Source organism: Martes martes (genome assembly GCF_963455335.1).
Source record: "Martes martes genome assembly, chromosome: 3".
NCBI lineage: Eukaryota > Metazoa > Chordata > Mammalia > Carnivora > Mustelidae > Martes > Martes martes.
Window position 1 is genome coordinate 163,438,527 of NC_137890.1, and position 26,433 is coordinate 163,464,959.

The 26,433-nt window shown below is 43.4% G+C and overlaps 1 protein-coding gene across 1 annotated transcript in view; it reads left to right on the forward strand.

Annotated features, from left to right (window-relative positions):
* Positions 1-26,433, forward strand: part of WDFY1 (WD repeat and FYVE domain containing 1) — a 43,224-nt gene that overhangs the window by 10,651 nt on the left and 6,140 nt on the right. The window contains exons 2-9 of the mRNA XM_080799142.1: positions 4,283-4,350; positions 9,608-9,681; positions 12,888-12,942; positions 14,894-15,044; positions 16,657-16,769; positions 18,548-18,674; positions 20,008-20,113; positions 25,669-25,770. Coding sequence (XP_080655268.1) covers positions 4,283-4,350; positions 9,608-9,681; positions 12,888-12,942; positions 14,894-15,044; positions 16,657-16,769; positions 18,548-18,674; positions 20,008-20,113; positions 25,669-25,770 — 796 coding nt within the window. The remainder of the gene's footprint in view (positions 1-4,282; positions 4,351-9,607; positions 9,682-12,887; positions 12,943-14,893; positions 15,045-16,656; positions 16,770-18,547; positions 18,675-20,007; positions 20,114-25,668; positions 25,771-26,433) is intronic.

Below are 26,433 nucleotides of genomic sequence, written 5' to 3' on the forward strand. Positions count from 1 at the left end.
TTGGGGACCCTGGAGTTCTCCGAGTCTCAGGACTCCAGGACCTCCCCCTCTCCCTGCAATGGAGCCGAAGGCCTCGGCTGCTTCACAGGTGTGTTCCCAGCCTAATTACAGCAGTTAGATATATCATTTTACATTATGCTCTTTCTTTTTTAACAGAAAAATGAACATTTCATAAACATTTTCTCGTGGGTTCATAGTCTTTGCAACTATTTTTGATGACTGCGTAAGCATACTAATTCAGTAGCTTATCTGAACTCATGATTTTCAGAACTATTTGTAATGGTTATGTCAACTGTTGAATTAATATGACATTAATCCATTTCATTATTTAACATTTCCCCCCAATTTTTACTCCTTGGAATGATGCTCATAGGAACTTTTTAGTAATGTGTAATTCTTTTTTTCCTATTAAATAATTTCTTCAGACTCATTTGCCAAGCGTGGAATTCCTAAATCACTTTTTGTTGCCATTACTATTAGTAGGAGTGGTAGCAGCCGTATTAGTTAGGCAGGAAACGTTTTTCTTAGTATATGGAACAAATTCTGGCCGAAGAGTGAGTTCTGATTTACAGCGCTGGCAGAAAATTATGAGAGCCCTAGAAATGGCATTTGTATTACTGTTTTCACTTACTCATTTGCTTAGCCCTCCATGGCGATACATTTTAAACACATTTCAGTTGGAAATACTTAAAATAAAAAAATACCATCCAGCTTTGGCTTCTCCTTTACCTGGAAAACAAGCAGATCATCCACCTAGCTGAAGAATGACAGACAGGTGAAGTGATGGTCACAGTGGGCGTCCGGCGTGATCATACATGTATCACATTACCATCTTACATAGAAACAGCTTTTCTCACCTACCCTTGGAAAATACTGCAGCTATATGTAAGCCCAAGCCTCTCTAATGAGGAGGGCACAGGAGATCAGTGTAGGTAACAGTAGCATGGAGATCTCTGGAAAAATTTTATGTAGGCTCTGAAAGAAATGACACATTTCCTTTCTAAGTACCTTTTGGAAAACTATCAGACTATTGTTTTAAAATAACTTAAAAATAGAGCCTGGCAAAGGTGAACATGTTTCTAAGGTTTTGGTTTTAAGGAAAGACATTTTTTTTCAGATTGGCATGGTCTTAGAATCTCAAAGAAAACCCATCCACTAAAAAAATGGCTAAAATAAGCAGCAAGCAAAGCATAAAAAACGAGTTTAGGTGAGTGGGTGTAAACTTGTCAAAATATTAAAGGAAAAGTTAAGCTGTTATATTTTAATATAACTCAGAGTGGCATAGACATTCAGCTAGGCAGAAAATACTGTGGTTTTTAATAGAAATAAAACAATCTAATCTTGACACTTGGTGATTATATAGTCTATTAATAACATACTAGAGTTTTTAATAGTTTTGTCCTGTAAATGTTATTAAACTGTATTATTGTGTTGTTTTCAACTTAAATAGATTTTACTTCCAGTTTACTGAATAGTAAATTTTTTTGTCTCTGACAAAAAATTGTCTCGAGTTTGTTGATTTTTTTTTTAATAAGCAGCCCAACTTAAGCCTATTACAACCATTTATTACCCAATCAAGACACATTCTAAACACAATACAAAACAAATTCTTATATTATTTAGTAGAAATTATACAGCTTTGTTTAATACGTTGGTTCTGGGTAGAGTACTGGAGTGTTAGGTGTTAAACTTAACATTGTTTTGATTTAGTCTTGGAAATGGGAGATTTTAGCATTGTTGTGGAAGGAGGGGAAAGAGCATGGCTTGAAAAGAGACAGGGCAGAATTCCAGATAGAAGATGTGAATATGGAGAGGTAGAGCAGACCTTCAAGGTCAGGTGCCTGTTTTGGAACTTGATTCTCAAGCAAGGATGGTCTTCTCAGCCCGGATGGAATCGATTTTCAAACGAAACATCATGTGAGATAATTTAAGTCTTGCCAGTTTCCTGGTGTGTTAGCTGGGTGCAGACTGAATTGTAGTACTAATGTTTGTCCTCCAAAGGAAGTAGTACTGTGTTCCCAAGATGCTGGTGTCTGGGTAGTTTCCATGTTGACCTTGGGCTATTTTAAATATCATTCTGAACTTCATGAAATAAAAATTAGACTTTTCGAGGTTAGGTGATGGGATGGCAGAGGTGACCTTTAGGGTTTTGTACTCACGGCCAGCTTCTCTGTTACTGAGTTTTGCTCTTCTTCCATGAGGGAGAGCATGTGCCACTGAGTCCTTCTTTGAGCTGCCTGTGTGTTCGTGAGGATGTGGAATTACAAACTATGAAAATTAAAGGTCCCTTCCTATATGCTTTATTCTGATCTCTCATTTAATTTTGCATATGAACTTAGACTTTTAGAACTTACTGTCACAATACAGGTACCTTGAAAGAAAGTCTGCCTGATTATCCTGCCTTGTGAACCTCATCACATAGGAGCTTGTTTAATGGTGCTCAACTGAGGAAACTGGGTCTAGTATTCTTGGTGTCATTAGATGTCCTGTATTAATATCTGCTTGATTGCCAACAACAGAAATAACTCAGGCTGACTTAAGCTATTGAGAGTGTTTCTGGTAAGGATGCTGCGGTATCTGCCTCAAAGAACACCAGACTAGGGAAATAGCTCAGTCTTGGGCATGAGGGCCTTTTACCTGGACCCTCTTCAGATCGCTTCTGCTTCTTTTAATGGGTGACTTCATTCTTTCCCTTTTTTTGATGTGCAACATTCTGCAGTCCAAATTGGAAAACAGCATGTGACCAGAAACAGTCGTTTCAACTATCAGAGATACTGATCTATTTTTCTCTCTCCCTGTTCCTAATTTCCCCAGGGAGGAGCTGATTGACCAGCTAGGATCAGACGCCCCATTTCTGGTCTAGCCAGTTGTGATCAGGGGTGGGATGTGGAGAAAGTTGGTAAAGGTTCCATTGTGACCAATCAGCAGTGGCTGGAAGATGGCGTGTTGTACACATGGCTTCTCCTACGCTGAGGCCTGTATCCAGTTCATATACAAAGTAGTAATTTGCCCACTCTGCTGCTAGGTCCTCTTATTTATTTGGATGAATGAAGGTCAACATCTAGTCTGTCTTTATTGCAATCTAATTATATACAGTAATCTGTATAGATCTGAATTGTAGTTGGGCAAGTCCTGACAAATGCATGTACTCACGAAACCATCTCCCCAGAGCCCTTATCATTACCCCGAACGTTCCTGCATATCCCTTTACGTTCTATCTTCCTCCCCTGGAAGCAACACCATTCTGATTTTTATCCTCATGGACTAGTCACACTTGTCTTGAATGCCAAACAAAATGAAGACAGATGGTGTCAACATTTAGACTTACGTATTTTAATTTAAGGTGCGGACATTTAATCGGTGCCAACTGTGTACGAGAATCTGCGTTGCTGTTAGAAATCCTAGTGTGATTGTGACAGAGCTAACAGTCAGGGGCAGTGGGATGGGTGGGACCCAGCACAGAAGCAGAGTGAGCCTGTGTGGGGAGGCAGTGAGCGCCCCTGCATTGGGAAGGCAAGGGACCTGGAGCTTTGAGGAGCTTCTGTGAGTGGAGTAGGAAGAGCCCTAGTGTTCCTTATTGTTCTTCTGACATGATAAGCCAGAATATTAAACTTTGGCTATTTTGGTCATTTGTCATTTTCCTGCCTGTGTGCAGGATTTCCTCATCTCCCTGTGAGGGTTCTGATGAAAGGAGAGGCCCAGAGACCTGGCGTGGGATGACTTCCTCCCCCGGGGCAGGAAGACCAGGAATTATTGGGAACCAGCAGCGGTGTGGGCTCTGCTTTCTACACACATCTCTCCCGGTTCTCCAGAAGCGTTGTCTTTCTGTTTATGTCTGTTTATGTCTTTCTGTTTATGCTCTCCTCATTTGGCTCAGATGGCAGGCGACCAAGTTTGCATAGTTTGTTTTTTACTAAGAAAAGCAGCAATTTTCGTTTTATATTTTTATATAATAAGTTTTTCCATATTATTAAAATTATTTGAAATTCTGACTCATAGCTGCCACATAACTTGCCATATATGGTCATAGATATGTAGCTAGATATGGTGTGTGTGTGCGCGTGCACACACGCGTGTGCATGTGCATGCACGCACAGTTTGTATATAAGGTACTGTGTGCTGTACTTGTGGGTGCTACTGTATTTCTCTAATTTGTCCAACTGATCGATGTTATAAGGTCAACTGGGAAACAGGATTGAAAATAAAGTAAATAATTATATTTCCCTGGAGCACAAATAGGATGAAATTGCTAAAGACTGCTCTTCCACTCTTTTCTCTACAGAACCATCCGAGTATGGCTGAAAAGAGACAGTGGTCAGTACTGGCCCAGCATTTACCACACCATGGCCTGTGAGTAGCTGAACTGTTCCACTGGAGGGAAGTATGTCTAATGCCTTTGGTGATTCAGAGTTCAAAGTGCTCGATTAAAAAGTGCTACTAGAGGGGCGCCTGGGTGGCTGTCAGTTAAGCATCCCACTTTTGATTTTGTCTCAGGTCTTTATATCAGGGTTGTGAGATCTGCTCAGCAGGGAGTCCGCTTGAGATTCCCTTCTGCTCTCCCGCCCCCCCACAAAAATAAATAAATGAATAAAATCTTTTTTTAAAAAAGTGTTATGAGATTTCAAAATGGGTTTCTTAGTTGCCCAGTACTCCAACAGACTGTGTTAAGCTGCAGGAAGACTCCTTTTCTTTTGCAAAGGAAGTCAGGTCTGCTGGCTTACCTAAAGCTGACTTGAGCAAAACTGAAAAACAAGGAGAGGCAGGGGGAGGGGCGTGCCTCACCACCCCCAGGTTTTCCTTTGTTTTTGTTTTGCCAGCCTGTATTCGGAATGACTGTGTGCTTGGAAGTGGCTGAGCCTGGCACTAAAAAAGAGCTGTGTACTCCCATGCCCTCATAACCGGCCTTCTGCTCACCCTTTTCACAAACTTCCAGGTACTACTGAGAGATTGTGTACGAATTATAATCCATTCTGCATGGAGAATTTTCTCAGTAGTTCATTAGGTTCACAAAATAAATCCAGAAGATGAAGCTTTTGCACTGCAATTTTAAAAGAGCCCTGAGAGGCAGTGACATAAAATTACACCGAAGTTCCAGCCCTTCCCGCGAATGTGAGCATCCTTGCCATCCATCCCTGCCCCTCCTTCTCTTCCTCCTTTCTTGGAAAGAAAGCCCTGGGCAGAGGCCTGGATGCCCCTGGGCCCACTCTGGGGTTGGGTCCTGCTATCCCAAATGGCCACACGGAAGGCACCATCGCTACTCACTCCCTCGTGTGATGTTGGTCCTTAATGAGGAATTTTGCTCTGTTAATGGTTTCGGTGTTCAGAAGACCCCCGGGGAAGAGAAACGATTTGGGGCCTGCCTGATGCTTTGTTCCTTCTGAAGACCATGGTCAGATCCTCCGAGGAAGAGCTCTTGCCATTGTTTGTAGACACTGTTGACAGTGTTCCCAGCTTTCTCAAGACTTCATTCCAGAGGCAGTAGAGTGTGTTACAAACACAGAACAGCCAGTTCTTCAGCAAGTTCCGAGGAGTCCGTCTGGGTCGTCCTTCTGAGCGCCTCCTTTCTTGGCCGGCACGTTCTCCTTCCTGCATCTATCCTGGGGTGTGTGCACTGTTCGGCTCCTGTGGTCACGTTCAGAAAAAATTAGAAGTCGATCAGGAGTTTGATTTTTCCTGCCTTCCTGGGACAACTTGGGCAGGCTGCACACCTCTGTCTTGGTAATTCCGCCATGAATGTGAAGACTTTGTGGGCTGCTGCTGTAACGATAACTGTTGCAAAGGGAGATACAGAATTCTATAGTATGTCCCCTCTGAGAAGACCACCTGAAATCCCAGTCACAACTTACAGTGCCAAGCAGTAGCACTTCCTACCCACGTCCACGTGGACTGTGGCTGCGTGACCTTGCTAACTCTCAGTGACGATGACCCTGCGTCTCAGTATGTGCACTCACAGAGCCCGTTGGACAGATTTTCAAATCAGATTTTGATTGTTTCGGACCAGGGCAGAGCATCTCTCAGACTGATAAGCCCTTCCCTTCAGTGGCCCAGGGAAGCGTCTCACAGCTAGAAAGGAAGTCCTGCCAGTGCTGGGGAGTGTTCTGTCATCTTTGTGAACAGTCTTGTTAATGCTACTGCTCTTAGTCCTCCTTCCCGCCATTCCTCCGCACTTCGCATTTTGGGCATAGCTTCATGCCCTTGCGTCCTCGACCTTGGAGTTCAGGCTTCCTGCAGTAGAGACGGAGATGGATTTTGTCCTATGTTCAGTTCACTTCCTCTTCGGTTTATATTTATCCCAGAGAGTTCGTACAGCTTTGTACTTGCTCTCTCCGAATTTAGCAGAAGTGTGCACTCTTCCTTGGCTTCTAGGTCTTGGGCTCACAGCTTTGGCTATCTCAGTTGCCATCCCTTGCTAACTTGGTTTAAATGCTCCCCGCCCCCGCCAGCCAAAGCAGGTCTCAGAATGCTGTGTCTGGAAGGACCAGCAACAACTGGAAAGAACAGGCATAGTGTCTTTGTGAGTGGCCGACATCCATATGTTTGCACCTAAACATATTCAGCTTATGGCTTCCAGATGCTTCCCTACTGCGCCTTACACTTCCATCTGGAACCGCGTCACTGCTGGGACTGTACGAACGCCTCCAGCAGAGAACAGGGTGAATGAATGATGAGAAACGACTGCTTTACAGGGACTTCTAATTGAAGATGAGTTCAAAATATGCAAAGTGCTCTGTTCTAAAAACTATCTGCAGATTATCCAGTTGAGGACGTTTTAGTGACCGTCCACCAATTTGAACTTTTTCTTGTGATCCAACAGAGTGATCAATAAGCCAGTCCTTAGTGTACTGCTCTGTGCGATTGAGTTTTTTCATAACTTTACAAATCTTGTAACAAAAATAAGTTTCAGAATATGCTTTAGCTGAAGAAAAATGGTAATCCCTAGTTTCTGTGATCTACTGTGTGACTCCTGCCTATTTTTTATAATACCATTTTTATGAAATCACACAGCTGTACAAGGTAGATGATTTTTTCACCATTTGGTGAGTGAGGAAACTAATGCCAGAGGTTGAGTCAGTTGCTTGTGGTGGGAATTCCATCCATGCCCATCAGACTCCAGAACTGTGCTGCCTGCCAGGTTTTTTAGCAAAGGGTCGACCTGTAAATATCTAGACGTTGTGGGCCAAACAGCCTCTTTGGCAACCACTCAACTCTGCCATCATAGCGTGAAAGCAACCATAAACAGTATATAAATGAAGGAGCCCGGCTGTATTCCAAAAAAACAGAAATAACCTTTATTTATGAAACTCGAGTTTTAAGCTTATGATTTTGGATTGCAATGATGCTTTTTTAAAAGGCCACTGATTTGAAAGATGATGTGTGTTTTGTGTGTTTATACAACTATGAATATCTAATTTTTTAAATTAATACTGCTTATCTCATTAGAAGCTTCCCTTCTAGGGAAAAGTGCCAGGACATCTTTGGATACACAGCAAATAAATTAGGGAAGCTTTTTTTTTTTTCCCCAATGTGAGAATTCTCTAGCCTCATAAAACTACTCAGCACATTGTAAATTTTACACAAGAGTATGTTACATATTTATGTATAGTTTGTTACAGGGTTGGACATAAAAAGAATTGAAAAGAAGCTTAAAACTAAAGCATTAAGATTTTGTACCAACCTAAAAGTAAGCAAAAGGGTGACAATGAATCAGAAATCACCAATGCATGTTTGATTTGCCAAAGATAATTTTATTATTATTATTTTCTAAAAGATTTTATTTATTTATTCATGAGAGAGAGAGAGAGAGAGGTGGAGGCAGAGGGAGAAGCAGGTTCCCCCCCCAAGCAGGGAGCCCGATGCGGGGCTCAATCCCAGGAGCCTGGGATTATGACTTGAGCCGAAGGCAGATGCTTCACCAACTGAGCCAGCCAGGTGCCCCCAAAGATAATTTCATAATAGTTATTAAAGAATACTTTAGGGGTGCCTGGGTGGCTCAGTGTGTTAAAGCCTCTGCCTTCGGCTCAGGTCATGATCCCAGGGTCCTGGGATTGAGCCCCACATCGGGCTCTCTGCTCAGTGGGGAGCCTGCTCCCCCCTCCCATTCTCTCTGCCTACTTGTGATCTCTGTCAAATAAATAAATAAAATCTTTAAAAACAAATAAAAATAAAAATAAAGAGTACTTTATATGACAAAGATACTTACACCTTTGTGGTTATAATTCTTAAGCTCTATCATTCTTTTTTAGAGAGAAAGAGAAAGGTGGAGGGAGAGGGAGAGAAGGAATCTTAAGCAGGCTGCACACCCAGTGCGGAGTCCCACATGGGGCTTTATCTCATGACCCCAGATCATGACCTGAGCTGAAATCAAGAGTTGGACGCTTAACCTCCTGAGCCACCCAGACACTGATTCTTTATAGGCTCCTGCTTCGGTGTGGTGGGTGAGGGGTACAGGCTTCAGTCACGTGTAATTGCTTCGTGCGCAGACAGCTGCAGCTCCTGCCTCCCAGTGGGGTCGTTCTCTGAATGCACCTGAAAAAAGTCTCTTCCCATAATCTGATCGTGCAGCTCGCCATGTCTTTGCCTTCAGGTGCGGTGGAGCATTGTAGTTTACCTTCATCCTTCAATAGAAAATGTCAGCCCTTTGTAGAGAGAAAACTTTAACCTGTTTTCAAGTGGTCATGTCATTTGTAAGACTTTTTTTGTTGTACTTTTTTATAAGAAGTGTTACCTTAAAGTAAACTCAGGTTTATTTCACGGTATGTATTCCCTTGCGGTTCTCCTATGGTCAGTTAAACTTCTTTAGGCTGATATGAACCCAGATATTTCTTTTTCCACATGTTCCATTTTCCAAATCACTTCAATCTGATTTTGAGCAGAAGGAGATGTTGTAGAGTTTCTCCTTTCTGAAACTCATTCTCTGGCCCAAGCTTTCTGGAAGAAAGACAGGTAGAACCTGGAAGGGGATATGGACGTGGGAAGAGGCAGGTGCTGTTCCAGGCACTTAACAGTGCTGCGGACAAAGATCATGTGTATACCTCACATGTATACCTCACATGTACACCTCACCTCCTACACACTGAGGTTGTGTATGTCACGGGAAGGGGAACCTTTCTTGACCCTTCAAGAGAGCACATAATCCCAAAGTGGCTTGCCCCACTTGCTCACATGTACAGTGAGATAGGAATTCTGGTGCTGGGAACCCCTTTTCCACAGATTCCAGCCTCTCTCTAACCATTCTGTTATGGGGGAGGAGGCATGGGGCCAGGTTGGCCTGCTGAGTTTGGGTAACAGGTTCCTCACTCTGAGCACTGGCCCTCACACTCTGCCCCCACACTCTGCAGCCTGCAGGTAGGAGTTTCAACCAGAAAACCATGAAGCTTCATGCTGGCTAGCTGCCCTCAAAGTCAGAAAAATAATGAAGATTTTTTGAATTGGTATTTTAAACTAAAACAACAGAAAGAACTTGAATAACATACTCCATTTACATCATTATTTTCTCTGAAACAGTCTTGCCCTCTTGTTTTAAATGTAAATTATATAGTAATGTATTTTAAACAATGACTCAGAATGCCTAGCTTTGCTCATAACATGGTCTCTGTCTTTCCGGCAGCTCCTTGCTCTGCTCTGGCTTACCACCACGACAGCAGACGGGTATTTGTGGGTCAGGACAATGGAGCCGTAATGGTAGGTCGTTTGCAGAGCGCTCTTGTTATACTGACCCCCCTGTGTTCATGCCTGTGGACAGTTTAAATAAAGAACAGTGAATGCCTGATTGTTTGGCGTAACAAAATGTTTAATTCAGTATAGATACGAGGCCGAAAAATGGATTAATTTTCATTTGTACTTATTTTTACACAAGTCATGGAGTTCAGAATGCTTGGTGCTCAGCCTTCATACACTGAATATATGGTCTGCAGCAGCCCTGTCCTTGAACTACAGGGAAGCAGGGCAGGCACAGTGGAGAGCCTGTGGGTTCTGGTGTGTTTGTGTGTATGTGTGTGTGTGTGTGTGTGTGTGTGTGTAAGTGTAAGTAACAACGGAGGGGGGCGAGAACAAGGTCAGTGACTAGTTATCCAGCCAACAATTCCTATAACTCTTTAAGGCAGTGCTTCTCAAGCCAACCCTGGTGAAGGACCAGATAGTTAAAAATTCAGTTTATTATAGATGGATAGATATTTTTGTGGGTCTAATTGCGTGAGACCGAAAAAAGAGGCAGGTCACTCCACATTGCTGGGTGGCAGTTTTAATGAGCAGGGGAGCTTACATACAAGGCTTGTCTTGAGTGGCTGCAAGACGAGTAAATCTCTCTCCCCACTCACCAGAGTCCTAAAAGTTTATGTAGAGGCCTGAGCTGGGTTCAGTCTTGTATATCATCCTGATGGCCCTAACACCACATCGCTATCAAGTCTCTGCGCTTGGGACAGCCTCTGGAATGGGGAAGGCAGTGGGACATACATACCGAAGACAGGGAAGCGGTGAGGAGCCTGGGACAACTGACTGCCAGGGCCTGGCTCATGGGTCAGCTGGTGGTCATGCCCTCTCAGTGACCTCTTTCAAAAGTGAGCCTTAGGGTCAGGTGCAGTAGGGAGTCACTGCACGAGGGGGAGACATTGAAGAGCATTAAGCAGGGGAGGACAGAATGGTCGGGTTTCTGTTTTTTTGAGCTTACTGTGCCAGTGTGTGGAGTTTGAGGGGACAAGGCTACAACTGAGGTGTCCCAGTTAAGAGTCTGTTTCAGGACCCCAGTGCGACACTGAAATGCTGGGGTAGCGCTGGAGAAGAGGTGTTGGCTTTGAGAGCTGTCTGGGTGGCAGACTTGATGTCTAGTTGGATGTGGGTGTTTTATAGAGAATGGGGTGAAGATGGCTTCCAGATTTTTAGCCAGGATGGTGGTGTTGAGTGGTCAGCTACGCTCTAAGACAGGAAAGATGTAATATAGTGGGAAAAGTGATGAGGTAAGTACTATAGTGGGGTACATGGACGTAAACCTCAGGGTTTGGTCTGGAGTGTAGGGTTGGGAATTCTCTGACATAGGTGTCAGTGGGAACTACAGCAGTGACTGGCCTCAACTAGGGAGAGCAGGTAGACTGAGAAGAGCAGAGAGCCAAGGTCATATTCCCTGGGAATATCAGTATTTAAGGGAAATTCAGAGACTGGGAATCCATGGGAGAGACGGAGGCAGAATGGGCAAAGTGGGAGGAGAGCCAGCCAGGACACTGTGGCTGTGGAAGCTGGAGAGGCAGTGAGTTTCATGCAGGGGTGAGTCACAGGGCCAGGTGCAGTGGGGGGAGGATGAGGTCAGGCCTGGAAAATGACCTTGGGACCAGCTAGTTAGCAGCTGGTGTTGAGCAAGGGAAGCCCTTTCTTTGCCGTATGCCTTGTGCCATGGTGGGTCATCAGTGTGGGCTGATTTTTAGAGAAGGATCTGAGGAAAGTCATAGAACTGCTAAAAGTGTTTTGTTGTGTCTACTTGTTTTGTTTCTAGAGTTAAAGGCTAAGAAGCCTTGAGTGTGTGTTTAAGGGCCAGGAAGGAAAAAGCCAGTGGAAAGGATGGGCTCTCTGCCCAAGCAGTTCACTCAGCAGTAGGCAGATGGCGAGGGCTGCAGGGTTGGGCTCTCCCAGGTCTTTGCCATCAGCTGGGGACTGCTATGAATACCATAGTAGTAGTAGATGTCAGTGTTCGAGTATTTCTCCTTCTGAAAATTTTATAGGTATATCATGGTGATGTGCAGACACATTTATAACCAGAAACCATAAAGCACAAATAGTTTCTCCAATGGTTGCACACTTTGTCTCTCTAGGGATGCTTTTTGTGGCTCCCAGTTCAAGGGTAGACTCTGTGATTGTAGAACGGCTTATAAAAACTCATAGCTCTTCAGTGCAAAGGCGCAGTGCAAACCCAGTGTATCATTTGTTAACAATTGATCTATCGATTTTCCACCCAGTACAGATCAGTATATGTACAATGATCTATATAAAATACATTTATACTGTCCCTAGTGTGTATGTATGTATATATCTGTGTAAATGTACACACAATATATACTGTATATATTAATGCATACATATACACATACTTACATATACTTACACATTTTTTACTTCACAATATCAAGATAGCAAGGAATCAGTATTCCTGTGTGTGTGTGTGTGTGTGTGTGTGTGTGTGTACAATAATTCCTAATGCCCATGTTCCTTAGCGCCTTAAGAACTTTTCAGTTAACATTGATCAATAGTATTCTTAGTGTTTTTTCTTTAGAGTTTTGTCTTCTTGGTTTTATGCTGAAGCTGATTTTTTCATTAAAAAGCATATACTTTTATTTTTTCCTACTTATAAAGTATTACATACTTTATTTCCAAATACTTGTATTTGAAAAATACAAGAATATTAAAAGAAGCAAGCCACTCGCAATCTCTGAATTTCCCTTTTTTGTGTGTGTTCTCTACGACATGTGTATAATTTCCCCCTTATGCTGCTGAGGTTCCCAGTGCCTTATTTACACTGCAGCTGAGAACTCCCTTAACGGATCTTTGCAGTCTTGCTTCATGCGTGTCATCCTGGGAATACTCAAGTGTAGCCAAGAGAGCAGAATTAGCAAGATGCCTCCTTTGCAGTAGAGGGAGAGGGACCACAAAGCTTGCACTTGTGGAGGAAGAACTGAACAAAAACGCCATGCTGATCGGCAGCACCTTTCTTTGGTCTGGCCCCCAACAGAGATCGTGGCCTGAGGACAAGTCTGATGAAGGAAGCAATTCCCTATTATTCTGTTACAGCTAATCTTGAGTCCCTACTCTGGTGATAGCTAGTCTTGGATTTTACTTTGTTTTGAAAGTTAAGTTCCTGTTTTTAAGACCATAACTGTGTTCTTACTGCATATGTTTACTTTTAGGAATTTCATGTTTCTGAGGATTTTAATAAAATGAACTTTATCAAGACCTACCCAGGTAATTATAATACAAACACATACTTGCATACACATGCGTATAGATAGACACAAAACGAGAGCTCTGTCTCTTGTGATCAGAATTAGGTTTTCACATTAACTTTGTAGATGTGTTTCCCCCAATTATAGAGGATGCTGTCAACTCTTCAGGGTTATTTACCGTCCTTTACCTGCTTATCAGTGTTTAAATTTGCATTTACTAGTCCATTGCGTGCATTATCAGATTTAATTTAACCATTCTTCTATTTTTGAGCTTATGTACTGCTTCCATTTTTTGATAACACACACTAATATATATGACAATGTGTGTGTCTGTGTGTGTGTATATCTGTGAGTGTATAATTCATATATACATACATAGTGTGTGCGTGTCCTTGACTCTGACTCTAATCCTGTAACCCTGGTTGCTTCTATTTAAGACAAATTCCTAAAAATGGAGTAACTGGGTCGAACATTAAAAAGTGTTTTAATGCTCTAGATTTATTTTGCAATCTTCTTCCCGCATTAGTGTAAGCTTTTACAGGCCCATGAGTGGTGGTTGAGAATATTAGCTCATCCAGCCTGTGCATCATTGCTCTTACAAACATTTTTTGCCTGTTTGATGATCAAAATAGTTCTCAATTTATAAATTATTTAAGCTTTACTTAATGGCGATCATTTGTTAGGTTTGATGAATGTCTGTTCATGATTTTACCCCTGTACCCACAGAGTTGTAGTATTTCCTAATTAATTTATAAGAAAGTGTCCCTCGGTTCTTCCAAAACAACCTGTACAGCTGAGAGCAAGGTCAGAAGTTTCTCTGTTTAGCCTCTGACTTCATTCATCAGACTGGGCATTTATTAAACACTTGCTTCATGCCAGGTCCTACACTAGATGAAGTAGACTGACAGGTCACTGTCCCAGTGTGGCTTATAGTCAGCTGGAAATGCAACATTTCAGGAGTTAGGTAATAGAATACTTTCCTCAGGGGCGCCTGGGTGGCTCAGTGGGTTAAGCCTCTGCCTTCAGCTCAGGTCATGATCTCAGGGTCCTGGGATTGAGCCCCGCATCAGGCTCTCTGCTCAGCAGGGAGCCTGCTTCTCCCTCTCTCTCTCTGCCTGCCTCTCTGCCCACTTGTGATCTCTCTGTCAAATAAATAAATAAAATCTTTAAAAAAAAAAAATACTTTCCTCATTCTCAGCGATTATTTTGGAATACAGTACTCTATAAGTACTTTGTTTTTATAAATAATAAAAAGTTACACAAGCAGAAATTATTCCAAAAACAAAATGCTTACACTATTTTTTTTAATTTCAGAAAATTTAAGTTCTCTTGTTTATAGTTCTAGTGTTTTCTTTTTCTTTTCTTTTTTTAAGATTTATTTATTTCACAGCAGTGCCTGAGCAGGGTTTGGGGCCGGGGGGTGGGGCGTGTGGGCTCCATCTCACTACCCTGAGATCACGACCTGAGCCAAGACCAAGAGTCAGTCGCTTAACCAACTGAGCCACCCAGGCACCCTTACAATGCCAGTGTTTTCTAAAAGGTCAAAGTACTGAAGTGATAGGCTATAAAAACACATTGCTCCTTTAAGAAAATACTACCTCCTTCCATATGGACCTTATTGATAGTACTAGCAAAGTAAAAATGCTCTCGAGTACAAAAAAAGGGAAAAAAAAAGGTCTGCTCTTTGATGAGTTTTTGGAATCCCCCTTGAGCATCAGTCTTTAGTAACCTGCAGCTCACGATTGTCCATCAGGTGGCGAGACAGGGCGGCTGGGACGTGGAAAGCCTGTTGGTGAGGTGGGGTAGGGCAGTTATCTGAACGCTGCTCTCAGCGCACAGGCATTTCCCTGGTACCCCTGTTCAGACTGTGAGTCTCCCGGCTGAACAGCTGGAGAAGGTGGGGCTCGGTTCTGATCTGGAAGGTCCCGTTTCTTCGCGAAGGGTGCTGACTTCCCTTTCTGTCCCCACAGCTCATCAGAACCGGGTGTCTGCGATCATCTTCAGCCTGGCTGCCGAGTGGGTCATCAGCACCGGCCACGACAAGTGTGTCAGCTGGATGTGCACCCGCAGCGGCAACATGCTGGGGAGGCATTTCTTCACCTCCTGGGCTTCGTGCTTACAGTATCCTTCCAAGGGCTGGACCTCCTCCTGCCCAGCACCTCCTCAGCTCAGTAGTTGGCTTCGAGTACGCTCATAACCTGTCCGTTGAGATCCAAAGACCGAGTGACTCCTGTGTATTTCACTTGAAATGCAAGACTTCCCGTATCTGCTTTTCTTTGGTATAAAATTGGTGTATTAAAAATAACAATTAGGTGAATTACTGTTCTTATTGGGAGGTACTATCCATTCTTAATACAAAATCTTGGAAACCTAAACCTCATTAATGCAAACCCCCACCCCCTTATTCCTTTGCATTTCAAGGTGAAAGAAAAGACTTTTTTGTTGAATAAAGATAGAAAGGAACGGATCTTTTATTTGCTTATTGGCAGACCCTGGAAGAGAATGTAGTAAGGATTTGTGACCCTAGAGTTGATAAACAGGCTTACAGGAGTTTCATAGTTTGTGTGAACGTGTGGACAGGGTTCATAATCCTTTCCATATTCTCAGAAGTGCCTCAGGATCCCCCAGAATGTTAGTAAATTGCTGCTTTCACAGTTTCCTACCACTGTATGGAATTTGTTTGATGTAGAATTTGCCCTTGCTAGGGACTTCTCGCGGTAGCTGTGTATCTTAGTGACAGCACGATCAAGGCTGTCAACAGGCAGGTACCCCACAGTAGTTTCTTTTAGAGTTGGATGTCTGGCAGAGTAAATTCTTCTTTTTTTCCATTGAAAACCTCTATAAAAAAATGTTTGCTACAAATCAGTGAGATACTTAAAGTAAGCATTAAAGCAGTACCATATACTTCAGAATCAAATAAGGGAAAAATACTCAGATATTTAATTTGCTAATTAAGTGTTTGTTATGTGTTGGGCTTTTCATATGGACTGATAGAAAATGGCACGGGATCACAGAGTCATGGTCCAGCCTGTGTTGCTCCTTTTGACCTGTGTTTTGGAATCAAAGCAGTGGTTATCCTGATGTGTTTATGCTGCAGATTGACCATAAAGGTCTATGCCCATTAAGTGACTTAGAAAGTAATGCGTTGTTATCAATAGTTAGTATATTTTTAAAATTTAAATTTACCACTGCCCCAAATAGCTGCCTTTTGGATGATTAAACTCTGCACAGCAATTTAAAATAAACCATGTTTTCATTTAAAGCTGCATCATCTAGGCCAAAGAAAGATGGGTGCTCATGTCATATTTGCTATCAGTTTTACATTATCTCCAGAGATAGTTCATAAAAAGCTATTTTGTTCCAATTCTTTTTTGCTGTTTTCACTACTATTTTACTTTTTTAAACTCTATTATAATTTGATTATAGTTACTTGTTTTCATGTCATGTCTCACTTCTCTGTCACCCCTTAACCTTTTTTACTCCTAATTCCTAGGGCATTGATTACAGTAGTCGTAGGTGCTCCATGAATTCTTGTTAAATGAACGAATGTTAATTTTCCCAAGAAAATTTACCAGCTTGAAAACTTGTTTTCTTAAATATGTACCTAGTGCCTGAATTTCATTTGGGTACCTCCTGTCTCATAGTTTTATGCTTAGGTCTTTAAAATGCACATTTTTCTGTTTTATGACTTTTAGATGGATTGTGTCACATATCCTTGACTGCTTCTCCACAGATACGATTTTGATACTCAGTATGCTTTTGTTGGCGATTATTCTGGACAGATCACGCTTCTGAAGCTGGAACAGAACTCCTGTTCAGTCATTACGACCCTCAAAGGTCATGAAGGTAGGCTTTGTGATCACCCACAGGTTTTTCTCCTAATTTGGGCATCCAGACCCAGTTCTCAGCCCTGCAGCTTCGTGAATGATCCGCTCTTCTGACCTGTCAGTTTCAGTTTGATCAGCCAGATGTGGGATTCGGATCTGAAAGACTGAAAGCAAAGTGAAGATAGGGTGTTGAGCTGGGTTTCATATCATCAAAGTCCTTTCCAGATTGCTTGTGGGGGTAATACTTTCTATTTTGTTTGCCTTTTTAAGTTATTTTCAGAAGGTCTTTGAAAATTTCTTGTAAGTGGTGAGACCTGTAGAAGATTTTTTTGGGGGGGGGGTTCGGTTTCTGGGATACTGAACAAGACCTGATAGAGCGATACGATTAGGAGAAATGTCTGGGCTGGTTCTGCCTCTGCTCCGTTAGGGGCCGAGGGGAAAGAATGGGTGGAATTTTACTCTTTTTCCAGCGCAGTTGGCCAGGTTCTGTGGAAGGGTTTTAAAATTCATTTGGCTGTATTGGGTAACAAATTAGAAATTTTGCCACCGTTTTTGGTTTGGATTGAAGAATTGGGCATTTGTTCAAAGAATTAATGATGATCTTATTTTTGAAAACAGTGTTTTTAGTATAACAAGTTAAATGTACTCTGTGCTTCCTAGCTGATCTATTTGGGTGAAATCGAGTGCATCAGATCAGGGACCTTGTTGAGCAGAGGGGAGAGAGGAGAAGACCAGCAAGCTAGAATGTATTTGGGCAGGAAAGCACAGCCCCTAAGGAAACCACTTGTGTTTATGACTAACGGTCTCATGATCCCCAGGCTCAAGTTGCTGTTCTCTGTGTTGCTAAGGACAGACCGGGTTCTGGTAACTGCTTCATGGTGTTTATAGCAAAGCCCCACGTTTATGTGCTGTAAGGCCTCTAGCTGAAGTGTATGGGGCACAGGCTTAAATTTATGCATAATTGTTCCCTGAAGCCAGTTTTGCAGAACACTTCTCTTTTCACTTACGTTAAGTTTCTGTGAGAAACTAGTTACTGTTGTTTGCTTTTGAATGTGACTTCATCAGTTTTCTCTATAACCACCAAAAATATTACGAACTTGTGTGACGGGTTCTGTTTTATTAAGTTTATTAATAATTTTTCAAGGCAGGCAGTAATCAGTAGAATAATGAAAAAAGAAATCTGTTGAGAGAGAAATAGATTAGAGAGCTGTAGAAATAAAGATTTCCCAAGGATATTGAATCTGATAAGTTCACCCAACAGAGAATGTGAATTGTGAAGTTTGGACTTCTTTACCTAAATTCTCTGGCATAATTTTGTGGTATACCTACAGACCATTTTTTTTCTGAGACCCTCAATTTGATTTTCTTAAACATGCATCATAAGGTAAAACATCTGCAAGGTTGGAGACCTGGAATAATCTAGATTTTTAGATTACCCAGGTTGACCACAATAATCTTCACCGTCTTTTCTCATTAAATAGCGTTAGCTATATATATATATATATATATATATATATATATATATAGCTATTGTGTAATTTTTATTTTGATACAGAATGAAAAATATTTCTTTGAACATCTTTGTGTCCAAAGTAGTTTGATGTGCAACTAAAGATCATTATCTTACAAGTCTGGGGGATGGATGTGCTCTGTATTCTCAGCGACTCAAGATAAAGCGTTGAATGACCTTTCACACAGCAAAGAGACGTTTTGACTTCAGGGCTCAGCTGGTCCTTCTTCAGTCCAGCTGTGCAGGTGGAAGGCTGTACCTAACCTCGCCCTCTCTCTGCCCTGTAGGAAGCATCGCCTGCCTCTGGTGGGACCCTATTCAGCGGTTACTATTCTCAGGAGCCTCTGACAACAGCATCATCATGTGGGACATCGGCGGACGGAAAGGCCGCACGCTCTTGCTGCAAGGCCATCAGTGCGTGACTGTTTGTGGGGGTGGGGACAGAATCAGAGTCTGCAGGGGCGGGGGGGCAGTATTCGTAGTCTGCTCCTGCTTTCTCAAACCACATCTGTTAAGACAGCCATTTACTGGGGCTCACTCAGTCCCTTTTAACTGCTCTTCTGTGAGTCCTGACTGACTGATGTTGTAGAACAAAAATAGAGCCCAGGGTCTTCTTCCTTCTTAGTCCAAAGAGCACCTGCCACCTGCCTCTCCCGAGGAGTCACCCTGTTGAACTACCTGCTGGGGGGGCTGTTAAGGAGGTTCCGGTGAGACTTTGACTGTGGAAGATGGCGTGGAATGCCGTGCTGAGCCTGTCTCGAACTGGATGCCTGATTTGTTCTTTTATTTTGAAATGTCACATGTGGGTGTGGTTTGATGCAGTCAGCTGAGCTAGGACAGTGTAATACCCAGGTTCTTGCCTTCTGGTTTTGAGAGGGAAGGGACACTGGCCTTTCCTTTTCTCCCCATTGGTTAGCCTGTTGCTGCTTACCGTAAGCAGAATCACATTAAAAATTAGCCAAGGAAAGATTCTTTTTTTTTTTTTTTAAGACTTTATTTATTTATTAGACAGAGAGAGATTGAGAGAGCGTGCATAAGCAGGAGGAGAGGCAGAGGGAGAGAGAGAGGCAGGTTCCCTGCTGAGCAGGGAGCCCGATTCGGGGCTTGATCCCAGGACCCTGGGATCATGACCTGAGCCGAAGGCAGACACTTAACTGACCAAACCGCTCAGGCGCCCCAGGAAAGATGCTTCACACAGGTCTTCGGGGCAGTAGATTGCTTCGTAGGGGATCCAGAAAGGAGTCTGACAAGCACACGGGAAGGAGGCAGATTTCGTTCCATCATTGTGTGTGTGCATGTGTGCGCATGTGTGTGCATGAGTGAGCACACGGGCAAGTGTGTGTGTCAGTTGTCTCTGGTGTCTCATCGCCTCTTCTTATGGGTTGTGTTCCAGTAAGTGTACACACTCCTTTGTTCTTTGTTATGAGCAGGTAGGTGAGTATTGTATACCTGAAAAGGAATGGATCATAGCGATTGGTCCTAAAAACGTAGCCATCGTCCTATCTGTGGCCTGCAATTCTGAGGGAATGACTTGAAAGTAGTTTTTATTTCATAAAAGCGACTATGCTGTGTCATAAGTTACAGAACGCTGATCCAAGTTTAGACTAGAAGCCAGGAAATTATACCAAATTGTCAGTGATAAAACGCCAGTGGCTGGTTCTAGCCAGGGGAGAGATTGGAGCCTAAGTGAAGACAGTATCTATGTTTCTCCACATTGAGACAAGTGACCGATGTGTGTTGTTTACAGTGACAGAGTGCAGTCGCTGTGTTACCTTCAGCTCACAAGGCAGCTGGTCTCCTGTTCCTCGGATGGTGGGATTGCAGTGTGGAACATGGACGTTAGCAGAGAGGAGGTAAGAGAATGAGCAGGGCGAGGCTGATGTGGAGAGGTCCCTGAAGACCTGGCTTCTTGGCTTCCCACCCTGCTGGCTCTTGATGCTGACCAGGTCACAGACAGCCCCAGCCCCTCTCCCTTGTACTTACTGGTTCGTATCTGACAAGGTCCTGTGTGTCAGTTTGTCCCATGTCCTCTCCCCACATGAGAGTTTCCGCAGTGACAGGCATTGCCCACAGATTGAGGATGTGGGCTGTTTTCAGTCTGCAGACGTGCACTGAGAACACGCCAAAGACAGTTCCCCATGTCGCCTGGGGCACGCACTGTGCACAGCCCCAGGAAGCACTGTGGCGGCCCCACGGCATCCCTGTTACCCGATGCTCTGGGACCCCTGCTGTGACTAGTACCCGGGACCTTGCCAGGAGCCTCATGTTTTCCTGGGAAAGAATATCTCTGTCCTCTGCTTTATTTTCCACCGAGCACATGTTGACATAGTGTTCTTTTTAGGAGACTTGTGTTCTAATTTGCTGGGGCCACTAACTAGTTGTGAGACCTTGTTCAGAGGAGTGTCATTGTCTCTCTGAGTGTCAGTCCCACCCTCCTTCAAGTAGGATTGTTCAATGACACAACTTCCAAAACCTCTTCTAGTTCTTGAGACAGATTCACTGATTGTCTAAACAACCTCGCCATCTTCTTTTAAATTGAGAAATAATTGACATATATCTTTATATGAACTCAGGTATGAAAATAGCAATTCGGCATTGGACCATGATCCCCACGGTGAGCCAAGTTAGCATCCAGCACCACCCATCATTTCAAAACTTTAATTTCTTGTATTGAAGAACATACACTCCATAATCATGTAATCTTGAAGGTGGGAATCTTGCTTTTAGTTTGCAACTTTTTTTTTTCTTAAAGAATTTATCAAGGGTAAGAGTAGTGGATTGAAATCCAAGTGGGTAGGCCCTTAGGAGACCCCCAGATTCTTGGGTCACCTTTTGACCCCATTCACTGCTTTCCCCCACCTCCATACTTCTCCTCTAGCAGCCACCAGTCTGTTTTCTTATCCGTGGGTAACTTGGTCGTTTTTTCTATTTTACATAATGCTGCAGTGAACATTCTTAACCTTGTCATTGTGTGATTGTTCATTTATTTCAGACAGATTTCCGAAAATAGACCTTCTGGGACAAGGAGATGTCTTAAGGCTTTTTATAGATGGTGTCAGCTGACTTCCAGGCAGGATTTCCATTCTCATGTCTGCCAGCATGGATATTATCTGTCTTTTCCAACCTGTGATGTAAATAGCAGAAGAGTTGCCTCTTTGTCGACTCAGAAGAGATTTTAGAGTGTGAGGGACTGAGGCTTACAGTTGAGCTTCAGACATCTTCTGAGCCCCTACAGCGTGGCTCACAGGTCTGGAGGCAGGTGCATCTGCCTCATAGAGGGTTACGACACTGCATGGCACTACACACAGGCTGTGTGACGTCACCAGGGTCCTGCAGAGGCCCCGTGTGCCCCTCAAAGCAGACTCTGGGCGTGGGTGCACCATTTCCACCCCACTCTGCACATGTCTGCTTTGTGGGGCCTCCTGATTACTTGGGAGTCCCGTTTTCACCAAATAAACCTGCATCTTAGGCATACCACAGAAATCGTAATCAAGGCGACATTACTCATTTTCAGGCTTTATGGCTACCATGCTCATTACGCAGATTCTTGCCTGCTTTTTGTAGGCTTGTAATCTCATGAAGGAAATAGACTAACCTGTACATAAATAATAAAATGAAGTCCATATGTGGAGAAGTAGCGATCGCTAGCTTTTCTAGTAACCTTGTGAGATGAGTTAAGTGGAGGAAATCTTGATTACCTGTGTGCGGCAAGATATTTTGGTAAGGCTTAAGGAATTCATTAAATACATATAACATTGGCGTAATATTAATTATGGACACTTTCCTTATAAAGATTTTTTTTAACTGTGTTTTACGATAGCTGCTAGATTCGGGTGTCGAGAACAGCTGGTATACTATTCGGTTTCCTTGGCTCTTGGTCTCTTTGTTTTGATTTTGTTGAGAACACAGCTAACTTGGAGGCTGTGTTCCCTGGTTCACTGGGAAGGCAACCCCTGGGGCCAGTATTGCTGGTGGTTCCCCTAAGGTCTTACCCACTTGGATTTCAGTCCACTGTTCTTATCCTTGGTAAATTCTTTTAGGAAAGAATAACAAAATAAAAGCAAGATTCCACCCCCCGCTTCAAGATTACACAATTATGGAGTTTATCTGTATGTCTAGGGAAAGAAAATATAGCGCCATCACTCAGGCCACTTCCTGTGTAGGTGGTTCTCTCTTTAATTGTTTGTGGAAGATTACCCTGGATCACTTGCATGCTGGCTGGTAACACATCGTGCTCGACTAGCTGCTCTCCCAGTAGTTGACAGTGTTGGTGGGGAAGCAAATTATATCAAAAAGATGCATTATTGGGGCATCTGGGTTTCAGCTCAGGTCATGATCTCAGGGTTCTGAGATCAAGCCCCACATTTGGGTCCATGCTCAGTACGGAATCTGCTTGAGATTTTCTCTCCCTCTCCCTCTGCCCCACCCCCATGCACTATATCTGTCTCTCTCTAAAGTAAATCAATCTTTTTAAAAATGCATCATTTTTAATAGTTTTATTTTTTTTTAAACCAGCTTAATATAGTGCAAAGGGAAACAGCCTATGATCTATAAGGTTCTGGCCCCGAGTTAGGGTTTGTACAATCTGTAGGACTTCCTTAGGCAAAGGCATAGAGAATTAGTCCCAGATTCTCTAGCTCCACACTGGTTGCTTGGAATTTCTTTCTGAGTCACCTGGAGATGCCGATTGGGGCAGTTGTTTCCCTGCCAGATCATAATTAGAGGGGCTCCTTTTTGGAGATAGGCATGAAATATAAATGAGCAAGTAATCATTAGAATGGATCCTCTTTAAAAGAGAACTTTTAAACTAGTAGATCCCAGGGTGTGTGATGGCACGCATTAGTGTGTGTGGTATACATTAGTACAGTGCGTTCTTGCCCAGCTGGTGATGGTGGTGCAAGGGGCTGCTATTGCTGCGTCATCTTTGAGCAGAATTCCTGATTCATATTCTCTTTTACTCTTCGTAGGAAAAGAGAGTTTTTCCTCTGCAGGGAGTAAGCACATAACCGGCTGCTTCCTGACAGCCTAGAGCATAGCAGTGATGGGTATTTCTTACAGTAAACTGTTGCAGGAAGCCTGTTTCTTTCTGATGTTTTTGGTTTATTACCTCAAATTACTTCAAGCTTACCCTTCCTTCGAGCCCCTCTCTCCTGCAGCTCAGTGAAGTAATATTCTTTCCTAAACCCCTAGACAGAACGACGCTCCTGAGGGCAGGGACCCGGTTCCGTTGATGGCCCCACCCCAGAGCCACGTGTGGAGACCTCATGGGTCCCGCCCCAGAGGCCCACGTGCGGCTGCCGTGTGGAGTGTGGCCAACAGGCACCGGGCTCAGGCTGCGGCCACTGCGTCTCCCGGGGTCAGAGCCCCGGTTCGTGTGCGGCACAGTGAGGACGGTGTTGCCTGTGTGCCCTGCGGTTGTGTGGAGAATCGGGTGAAATAAGGCACAGCCGATCTCAGCACCCGGCCCGCACGTGCGAGCACTTCACCTGCGTTCATTCACGCCTTCCTCACGCCCTCACCCGGGGCTCCTCCTGCTTGGATCCTGCCGCCCTGAACACGTCTCGTGCTCTGTCGCACGCGTGTGTGGTCCTATGGGCGTCTGGCCGGCGGGGGTCCCAGCCATGAGACCAGGCCCTGGCCCCTGCGTCCCCTCCATTGTGCCACTGGTGGCAGGGCCCACCGTGGGGGACGGGGTGCTCAAGCACTGTTCCCAGACCTCCTTCCATGTTCCATGGACACAGAAGCAGAGGTGGTTCCTCACCGAGGTGCCTGTCCCTGTTGCTCTGTCCGTCCTCCCATCTTTCCAGCACGTCTCCATTGTTTAAAGGGACCTCTCTTCTGTCTCAGCACATTGCCTGCGATTTGCGATTTGTGAGTACTCCCCCCACCCCCACCAAGAAACACCTTTGTCATGGCTGTCGTGTGTAGAAATATTTCTGGTGACATCGCTAAAATAAGAAGTAGGAAAGCCAAAAGTTCTGATGCAATAGGAAGCAAAATAAGGAAGTAAGGGCACCAGTCCTTGAAGCCCCCAGAAGTTCGGGTTTGAGTGTTGAAAGCCCTCTGTCTCTCCTGCCTGTGTTAGAAGGGTCGGTGTGATGCGGTTTCTGCGCTCTCCCAGCATTTTCTCCTCTTACCACGGATATTTTTCTTGTGTGTCCCAATTTCAAGATCAAAAAAGGATTATTTTGTCACTGTCTTTGGTTTAATTGATAGAAATGCATGTTTTCTATTTGTGCACATATAGAACGATAAGTGATTGAGGTTGATTAATAACTTTGAATGGTTTCATCTTGTAATAGGGTACAATTTGGTTTTTAGGTTTTTTTTTTTAAGATTTTATTTATTTGAGGGAGAGAGAGAGAAAGCAGGAGTGGGGGAGGGGCAGAAAGAGAAGCAGGCTCCCCACTGAATGACGTGGGGCTGGATCCCAGGACCCTGAGATCATGACCTGAGCCCAAGGCAGATGCTTTACTGACTGAGCCATCCAGGTGCCCCTAATCGGGTACAATTTGTAATGGTTTGTTTAGAGAAATATTTTCTAAGTTCTTGTTAAAGTAATACTGAGACTTTAGTCATCCTGTTTCAATAAAAATTCATCAAGAACCTAGTCTATGACAGGCTATCCCTACACAAAGATGGGCGAGCCCGGTGAATAACAGGTTAATGACAGAAAGGAAATGGGCATAAAGGATGACAGCACAGAGAGGCCAGTGCTGGAGCAGAGGTCTGAGGGTGGTGTGAGACACAGGAGCTCCCAGGAGCTGGGGACAGGTGGTGGCAAATCTGTCTGACACGAGACACACCTGGAAGAACACCCCTGTTGGCCACCTGTGACCTCGCAAGACTTCCCAAGTGGTAGTTCACTAGATTCTTTAAGAAATGGGCTTTCACTCAACTGGATATAGATATTAAACAATATCTGGCGCAGAAAAGAAATACATGAAGACAACCCTTAGGAGTTCACAGTGAAAACTGAATTACTCCTTCCTATGTATATACATTAAAAATGGGACAGTCTTTTTTTTTTTTTTTAAGATTTTATTTATTTATTTGACAGACAGAGATCACAAGTAGGCAGAGAGAGAGGGGGAAGCAGGCTCCCCACTGAGCAGAGAGCCCGATGTGGGGCTCAATCCCAAGACCCTGGGATTATGACCTGAGGAGAAGGCAGAGGCCATAACCCACTGAGCCACCCAGGTGCCCCAAAAATGGAACAATCTTGTCAACAAGATAATGATAGAGATTATGGAAAATACATAGTATTGAATATGGCAAAAGCTAAAATGAGGAATTTTTTAAAAAAATGCTAACAATCAGCAAGGTCTGAAACTGTGGTATTAACCCTGAGAAATCCTAGTAAACAAGGAGATGTTGCAGTGATGGCTTTGACTTTCTTCTCCCCTAGGCTCCTCAGTGGTTAGAGAGTGATTCTTGCCAGAAATGTGAACAGCCCTTTTTCTGGAATATAAAGCAGATGTGGGATACAAAGACACTGGGGTTGAGACAGGTGAGTAGCCGATGTTGAACTCTCACTGGATTAATCATGTATCTTGTTCTTTGTGGTACTAATTTGTCATTTTGTTTGGAATCATACTTTTTCCTGTAAGTGCTGTGAACTCCTGCATTTTTGAGATCACCATCTCTGTGTAACAGACCATGAGTGGGGCCTTTCCTGGTGCAGCAAGATTATTACCTAAGTGTTCCATCACTTGTCCAGTGTTGGAAAAGCATGGATGCACGGAAAACACTGAGAGCCTATTTGCAAATACATGAAAGATCCTTCAGTCTAGGAGTATGGCTTGTTCAAGTCAGTGTTCTGTGCTAACCATGCTCAGAATGAGAATGAAGCAGGTCATATGATTGTTAACCTTATGCTTTCACTGTTTGTTAAAAATGTAACAATTTGGCCCTCACTGGAGTACTGTGACACTAAGAATTTTAAATTCTTCACAGATTGTTCCATATAAGTGTGCCTGGTGTACCTGGAACATTTTTATTAAGCATGTTTCTGGTACTCTCTCTCTCTCTCTCTCGTTGGGTTTTTTTTTTTTTTTTTTTTTTGGATAAGAGAAACATGTCCCAAATAGCCTATAGATTTCAAAGACGCCCTTATCACTAGGTATTCATGTAATTCTAAAGTTCTACAAAAAACATATTTCTACAGCAACCT